Source organism: Palaemon carinicauda, chromosome 15, assembly GCF_036898095.1.
Source record: "Palaemon carinicauda isolate YSFRI2023 chromosome 15, ASM3689809v2, whole genome shotgun sequence".
Classification (NCBI taxonomy): domain Eukaryota; kingdom Metazoa; phylum Arthropoda; class Malacostraca; order Decapoda; family Palaemonidae; genus Palaemon; species Palaemon carinicauda.
Window position 1 is genome coordinate 80,160,527 of NC_090739.1, and position 9,109 is coordinate 80,169,635.

Sequence of the window (9,109 nt, forward strand, 5' to 3'; positions counted from 1 at the left end):
CGATTAAGTTGCAGCAGGACGAACAATATAAGGGATGATGATGAATAGATGACTAGATCGACACAAGTCCGGAACTGGGGTCTAAGGGCACCGCCCTTCACTTTTCACTTGAATTAGGGGATGTAGTGTGCAGGGTAGCTTATGCTGTAGATCTCAATCTGACTTTCCGGACTCTGAGAGGTCAGTTTTTTCTATCTGGATATGTATTTTCATATAATATAAATTGATTTCTTATATATGAATATATATGTGTGTGTGTATACGGCTGGAGGGACTACTTTTGTAGGTGGTAGGTTGGCCAGGGCACCAGCCACCCGTTGAAATACTACCGCTAGGTTACGGTTCATTTTCCGTTTGCTTACACACACAGCGAATAGTCTGTCCTCATACACCTGACAACACTGAGATTACCAAACAATTCTACTTCACCCAAAGGGCTACTCCACTGTAATTGTTCAGTGGCCACTTTCCTCATGTTAAGGGTTGAAGAGACTCTTTAGCTATAGTCAGCAGCTCTTTTAGGGGGACGCTCCAAAATCAAACCATTGTTCTTTTGTCTTGAGTAGTACCATAGCCTCTGTACCATGGTCTTCCACTTTCTTGGGTTAGATTTCTCTTGCTTGAGGGTACATTCGGGCACGCTGTTCTGTTTTGTTTCTCTTCCACTTGTTTTGTTAAAGTTTTTATTGTTTATATAGGTGATATTTATTTAGATGTTGTTAGTCTTCTTAAATTTTTATTTTTCCTTGCTCCCTTTCCTCATTGGGCTATTTTCCCTGTTGGAGCCCCTGGGCTTATAGCATCGAGCTTTTCCAGCTAGGGTTGTAGCTTAGAGAGTAATATAATAATAATAATAATAATAATAATAATAATAATAATAATAATAATAATAATAATATACCAATACAAGCAGATTGAACTTACAGTGGATGGGGATAGAGAGGTTAGCAGCCTCATTCCTTTGATAGATGATGCAAACTGTTGAGGGAACACCTAAGACGCCACCCCCTTTAACGGCCTGTAATATTGGTGCTTCATTGGGATTATAATTTTGTAGGTATTTTCCAGATAGCCATTGTTGCAATGTTTTGCTGTACCGACAACAGTTTCAGTTTATCTAATGTGCTGTGAGGCCCTCTCCTATATTGGTTTAGTCCATTCTCTCAATCATTATTACCGTTCAGCTAGTTAAGGATTACCATATATCAAGGAAACAAGAAATCTTACATCAGTACACATACTTTGAACACAATACTAATGTTTAGGGTACTGATTCTGAGTGTCTTCTTTTTTAATAACACTTACATACAATCATTGAGCTGAGACTTGATAGAAATTTAAAGAATATATTAAAAATAAAGTAAATACCTTTGTATTTGACTTCTCCGAAGTACGATTGTTTTGTCTTTACGCATCTATACGTTAATCTCATGATTTTAATTTTCTTTACTTTTAGCTCATCAGCGTTCTATAAGAGCAGGCTTTTTAATCCGATTCTTATTTATTCACCAACTTTCCTTCAAATTCTTTTGTGAAACAAACAGAATTTGAAATCTCGACTGGAAAATTATGTTTCCAACACTCAAAATCGTCAGTTATAATCTGCGTCTTTATGTTATATATAATGTATTTACACACACACACACACACACACACACGCATATATATATATATATATATATATATATATATATATACAGTATAAAAATATATATGTGTATATATATACATATATATATATATATATATATATATATATATATATATATATATATATATATATATATATATATATATATATATATATATATATATATATATACATATATCCATAAAACAAGCACACCTAATAGTAATGGTGAAGATCTAATTCAAGAAAAATCAATATTTAACTTGCTCAGCTAGCATCGTATTTTTCTAGACAAATTTAATTTAAAGTTCCAACAACAACTGAAAACTGCCAGCCTTTGCAAACATTGGAAATTCTGTCTATTTAAGCTTCTCGTATAGTCTTGTGTATTATAATTCAAGGGAATTTGGGCATATTGTGAATATAAAGCTTCTCGTTTTAAAATGATGATCTTAAGAGATCTTATTTCCCACTCAATTACAGTTTAAGGGGCTGATAAATATTTTTTGCCTTGAAGGAATTTGTTGTTCTTGCATAATTTTCATGAGAAATTTAAGAAAGCAGTCATGGATATGCGACATTTGTTTAGGTTTCATCAAGTCAAATATCTGGCTTTCCTAGAGCGATTTAGTTTGTATTAAGAATAAACTATCATCTGATAAAAAAGAGGAAATACCATCAAATTTCAACATATTTGTAAAAGAAACTTTATAATACCAATCATGGTCGTTTGAAAATTGATTAGTAACTCGTCTTAAGTCACAAGTTTTTATCTGTGATTTCACGTCAAAGGGATTTAAATTATAATTTTGTATTTATTTTTTCTAAGAAATTAGTTCTATAAATGGTTACCAAAAAAAGGATACTGAGGTAAAGAGGAGAATGGAGAAACGAACGTGAAAAGGATGAATAAAAAAAGTAATTACAATGCCATATGCTGATTAGATAGATGCCTTTTATGGTACCGCCCCAAATGCAATAAAATGTATTTTTTATGACAGGTGACAATTAAAACTAGAAGACCGCCAATAGTTATCTCGAATGATTGTGGTCAAAATGCTTGCACATGAACTCTCATTGTTAGTGTATGTATATTTTCTTTGTGAACGTGAACGTTATTTGTTATTTTTTGTAAGACACATAACAATATGATGTATTTTCAGTGAGTGACTCAGAATTAAAGCATAAAAAGTTTTTGTTTTAAAAAAATGAAAATATTTAAATCAAATAATCTGAAAAACTGTTTATATACAAATATAACGTTGCCAAAGTCTTTATATTGTCATAGCAAACCCCCTCTTCTCCATCCCGTGCATCTATCCATGAACGAAGGAGCTGTCCAAATGACCTCATATCAATTTGAGTTTTAAATGTAGCGAAAGTTTATTGGTCTATATCTGCAGTTTCGGGGTTTAAAGATAGCAGCGTAAGAAAGGAGAATTATTTATGAATACTCTCTAAATGGGCAGCATGAAAAAAAAATGTTATTGCTGTTCATCTAAATTAAAAGAACACGAAGAATGAAAAAACTGTAAAACTGTTCTTCCAGCTTTTTTTATACAAAGTACATTTTTTATGGAGTTTCTTGAACACCTTGCTGGTTCCTTCTTACACAGGTGGCAAATATACGAAGTTTGGTTCCCTTCCCATTATACTATTCATTACTGTCATAGTGATTGCACGAAAGGGACATTTCTTATGCTACTGTATGTTGTTTTTCGGTAATGCCGCCCTTACCGCATTTAGAAATAGAGTTAGCAAATCTTTGCGATGTTATTTTTTGCTGCAGTGTTGCTGTTGCTTAGATTTGAATAGTAGTTTCGTTTTACTAATTTTTCATATCGACTGTTGCATTTTCATGCATAAAACAATGTAGCAATAAGGACTTCTGTGAATTTAATTCTAAGAATATTTTTCTTAAATTCTATTTATAGATAGTTCATCCAGGTTTAAAAGTTATTGAGAAATAGTAAAGAAAAACACGTTTTTAGAATTTTTTTTTTATCTAATTACTCTCTGGCTTGCTTTAAACGAAGTTCAGAAACCCTCAGTTGTTTTGCAGCAGTGTATGCAGATTTTAATTTTTTGTTGCTCAAATAGAGTGCGTTGCATGTCTCCAGTTCATAGAATCACACACAAACTCCTCTTCTTTTTCTTATTTTTTCTTTCGTCTCTTTCGGCTTCTCCCTTTCAGAGTGCGCTAGAGTGAATCGTCTGTCTCCATTTACTTCTATCCACTGAATCCTTCTCTGTCACGCCAGCTGCACTCATATCTTCTCTTAATGAATCCACACATTTCCTCTTATGCCTTCCTCTCCTCCTGCTTGGTGCTTCTATGCATAGCATCCTACTCCCGACATGGCATACTCTTCCTCCCTTCTCTCCCCGAGCTCGAACCACCTTAATCTTGCTTCCCTTGATTTCATTCCAGACTGATTCACATATGTTGCTCTTCTAATGAACCTAGTTCTCAGCTTATCCTTCGTTTCCCCTAGTGAGAACCTCAACATTTTTACTTCTATAACTTCCATCTCTGATTCTTGGTTAAAGGTACGGTCTTCAAACCATCCAGCAGAGCTGATCTTAACCACAACCTATTAGGCTTGCTGATACCGTTTTTTCACTTACCACACCCAATACTCTTCTTCAGCCATTTCACATAGCTTTAATTCTGTTCCTCACCTCCCTATGGCACCCACCATTACTTTGTATAGTTGATCCTAAATATTTAGATTCATCTTCTTTTTTCAGTCCTCTACCTTCTATTCATACTGCATTCCTGCCACATCCCTCATTTAGTCATAATATATACTGTCTTACTTCGGTGGATTTTCATAACCTTCCTCTCTAGTGCATACCACCAAATTTCCAGATTTGCTTTGACCTCTTCATAACTCTCTTCAGAGATCGCTATGCTGTGTGAATATAACATAGACGATGGAGATTCCTGCTCTAAGCCATCAGTAAATATGTCCGTGATAAATATAAGCAGGATAGGGCCTAAAGCCAGTTCTTGGTGTAATCCCACATCCACATTAAACCATTCCGTTGTGCCTACAGCACACCTCACTGCTGTTTCACCATTCTCGGGCATGTTCTCACATACTTCTCATCCACTACTGCGCTCCCTATGCAATATCCCAATTGGCACCCTTTCATAAGCTTTCACTAGGTCCGCAATCACACTATGCAATTCTCTCTGGCCTTCTCGATAGTTTTCAATTAACATTCGCAGAACAAATATGGCATGTGATGTGCTCCTAGCTAGCATGAACCCATACTGCTGTCAAGTGATTGTTATCTGTGAACTTAACCTAGCTTTAACTACTCTTTCTTACATTCTAAGGCTATGCCTTAAAATCTTCATTCCACACTAGTTTATGCAACTCTTGTTCTTTTAGGTTGCCACCAAGATACTTTTCCACTCTCCGGGTATTTTCTCCCCAGCCAAGATTCTTTTGAATAGCCTTGTTAGGAACCTCACTGCTATATTTACTAAATACCTTCAAAGGAATATCATCTGGGCCCGCCACCTTTCATCTTTTAATTCCCTTCAAAAGCATTCTTTACTTCCATCTCGCTTATGACACATACTTCCCTATGTGTCCATGGACCTTCAATCAGTCTATACTTTCCTGCATCCTCCACATTAATGAGCTATCTAAAGTATTCTTTCCATCTATTTAGAATTCCTCCTATCATCAGTTAGAACATTGCAATTTTCATCTTTTATAACCCTTACACCGATTATCCTGGCATTATAACAAATAAGGTTTGTTCTCCAGTTGGGGCATCTGATCATGCTTTGATTTCATCAGTAGTGAAGACTGAGCAACCTGTCCCAGAAGTGTCATACTCATGTAAGAGTTATATAAAATCTCAAGCAGACTGGAATGGCATTCTAGTGACCTTTTGGGCCTGAATTGGTTACAAATATATAATAGTGTTGAGCCTGTTGTTCCTTTGAATGAGAATTGATAAGCATATCCCTTCTCGAGTGCTAAGTTATCGAGTGAAAGACAAACCCTCATTCAATGATGACTGTAGACGGGCTTATTTGGAGAAGCGGTAGGCCTATCATCTTTGGAAGGGTAAGAGATTGGGTTGACTTAGAATAACTATACTCAGCTTAGAGCTTTTGCCTTTTGTATTCTGAAAAGGAATACAATTTAACCATAAAAGAAACCCTCTCTGGTAAGACCCAGGAACATAAGTGGTGGGCTACCCTTAAATCTGCAGTCTATGGTGTAAACGCAACAGTTCCTCATTTACTTGAACCAGATGGCTGTCATTCATTGTCCAAAGGAAAAGGCAATCCTTTTGGTTGATGTATTTGACAGTAAGCAGAATAATGAGTAACTTGATCTTCCTCATTTCTGTTTTCCTGAGGCTAAACTGACTGGTTTAGCTTTTCGATTTCGTGAAATTAAAGCTCTTTTGATAGACCTTGATGTTTATGAAGGTGTTGAGCATGTACATCTCTGTGCAGGTGCTGTAGTAGATTTAACAGAGTTGCTTAATAAAACCCACATGGGAATTGACAGAACACTATATTTAGCCAAAAAGTGGGATCCAGATTTTCCAGAGAATTTGTAAAGAAGATAGTTCAGTGTTGTGATCATTGTCAGTCCATTGATCCTGCGCCTGTGATGCACAAAAGAGGTGAATTAAGTATTGAAAGAAACTGGCATCACCTAGCTATAGATGTTACCCATTACAGACAGATACCCTATTTATCAGTGGTGGATTGTGGTCCAGGTCGTATTGCAATATGGAGGCTGTTACAGAGAGATGATCAAGAAATATCCGCTGAGTTGAATAGCATCTTTTTAGAAAGAGGGCCAGTTGATGAATTATTACTGGATAATAGTACAGCATTTAAATCCCAGTGTTCAAAGAGAAGCGGGATAGAATCAGCGTCTATAGATCAATAGAAAACCTGTATGGATGGCTGATTATGTCTCTAATTAAGTTGTGTGTGTGTGCCAGGTGTGTGTGTTTCAGGTGTGTGTGTGTGTGTGATGAGTGTTGATCTTAAGATCAGGTGGGCTTGTTGTATGATTAATGTAATTTAGGATTTTTTTTTTTAATTCAACTTGGAAAACACTGCCACCGTGACGAGGGAGGCAGATGTTTACAACTCTAGGATTTGAGAGGTAGCTGTTTTCCAGGTAGAGTGTTTGCCCCGGGGCTCAGAGATTGTGAGTAGGTGGCGCTGGACCTTTCTTGCTATTTTAATCATTGGTTGATAAATTACCACTTGAAGGTCGTCCATTACTCCGTCAAAGGGAGCTTGAAATGTGATTTTAACTACATTTAGGTATTGCCATCGTGTCACCATTGACCTCTGTGTAAGGAAACATCTGAAACCCTTGAATGTACCTTTTGTTTCTCTTGTCGACGCACTCTCAACGTTAGCTTGGTTTTTCAAAAGTAGGCAAAGTAGTTCTCTTGGTTTTTTCATTTTGTAACGCTTAACTGTTTTTTTTTTTCTTTCCTTTTTTCTGAGTGATCATTCTGTATTTCAGAAAACATAAATTCTTTTCCAGTTATTTTTAATTTCTTATTTTTCGTTTTTTAATTTGTCTTTCAGCTTTGTCTTATAAAACATCATCTATCTTCAGGCTTTACCTGTAACCTGAGTCTCTCCCTCTCTCTATGTCTGTCTTTTGTATTTACTTTGTGCTGTTCCACTTACCCATTCATTTTTCCCCTTATTCCACTATTGCGTCTTTGACTCCCGTTAGTCTGTTTTTGTCCAATAGCTGTATAACACTGAAAGAAATCCATTTTTCCTAGGGCCAAGAAAAAAAGATGAATAGTCAATATCTATTTCGCATGGAAATGTTTTATTGCCTCTATATATTTTTTTTCCTGAAAAAAAACACCACGCTAATTAATTTGGACTTTATGGTTTCGTGTATCAAAATAAGAATGCGAAAGCCTTAGAACGAACTACAATAAGATTGCCGTATTCCTTCCGTTACATCAAATCTGCTTAACTTTATTATTTCGAAGTTTTAGTAACACCATATTATTCTCTGTGGATAATTTTTTATAATTCTCATATAGAATTATGATTCATCGGTCAGCTAGTTACTCATTCCACTTAGAAAAGGCTATACAATATTTGTTTTATGTTTGTTGCCAGATTCATTAAATTTTCTTCCGTTTGACAGGCTAATTTGTTCGTCGCCTGAAGATAATAGACTAATCTCTCTCTCTCTCTCTCTCTCTCTCTCTCTCTCTCTCTCTCTCTCTCTCTCTCTCTGCCAGTCTCTCATTTCGTGTAGGAGACAAGATTGGACAACGGCTGCACGCTCTGTCTCCACTGCATGAAATTAAAAGATAATTGTTTAAAGTTTATTTTTTTTAAAGAAAATTATACAAAGTTTACTAGGCCTTTGTTGGAGCTGGTTTTCCCCACATTATATTTAAAATGATATCCTGCGAGTTATCTCAGCTGTGGAAATTAGAAAGGATATAATGTTTTCTCAAGTCGTCCAAAAACGTAGGGAACATTTTAACATTAGAATTTATTCTGAAGACTACCATTTGTACCCCCGAGTTTATTAAATTGTAAGCTAGAGATACTATACATTGTTTATAAAAATCTCGAATTTTATCTCTTAATAATTTAAATATCACATATCATCTCTTCTATCAATATTATGCTTGCAATGAAATACTTCAATATCCCTTTATATTCATTTATTTCAGGTTAAAGCTTCAGGTTTCTATTTTATACTTCGTCATGCCTGTCTCGATGGTATGTTTTTATATATTTATCTAGCATCAATCTATAACTTATCTTGCATCACTTTACCTCAGAATGATTTACTTCTTACGTAGTGTATTGCTAGCTTTCTCAAAGCAAATTAAAAGATTCCTTTTCTTCATTATTTTTCTTTTAAATAAAAACGTTAAAAACCTAAGGAAAGAAATATTATGCATATAGTTCATGAATATTCATCGTATGCTTGCAGACGAACTTAAAGCCATCACTAGTCTTCTACGATTATATTGTTTATAAAGGCATTACGTTTTCACACTATTGTAGCTCTCAAGGTTATTTTACTGAATTATCTTTGTCCCAGTTTGCTTATTAATCTTGTCTACGTTTCCTGTTTACCTCTTCAAAAGAGGAGTCTGTTTTAAGGAAACCATTGTCTTTGCAATTTATGATTTCGTTCATATGTCTTATGTTTATTGAAAGTATATATATATATATATATATATATATATATATATATATATATATATATATATATATATATTTATATTTATATATATTATATGTACATATATATATATGTATATATATATATATATATATATATATATGGACATATAATATATATAAATATATATATATATATATATATATATATATATATATATATATATATATATATATATACTTTCAATAAACCTAAGACATATGAACGAAATCATAAATTGCAAAGACAATGGTTTCCT

At 34.5% G+C, this 9,109-nt stretch overlaps 1 protein-coding gene across 1 annotated transcript in view; it reads right to left on the reverse strand.

The window, feature by feature from the left end:
* The window catches only part of LOC137654033 (uncharacterized), a 32,179-nt gene extending 27,455 nt beyond the window's left edge, over positions 1–4,724 (reverse strand). Inside the window, exon 1 of the mRNA XM_068387669.1 lies at positions 4,451–4,724. Coding sequence (XP_068243770.1) covers positions 4,451–4,724 — 274 coding nt within the window. The remainder of the gene's footprint in view (positions 1–4,450) is intronic.
* Between the last annotated feature and the right edge of the window lie 4,385 nt (positions 4,725–9,109).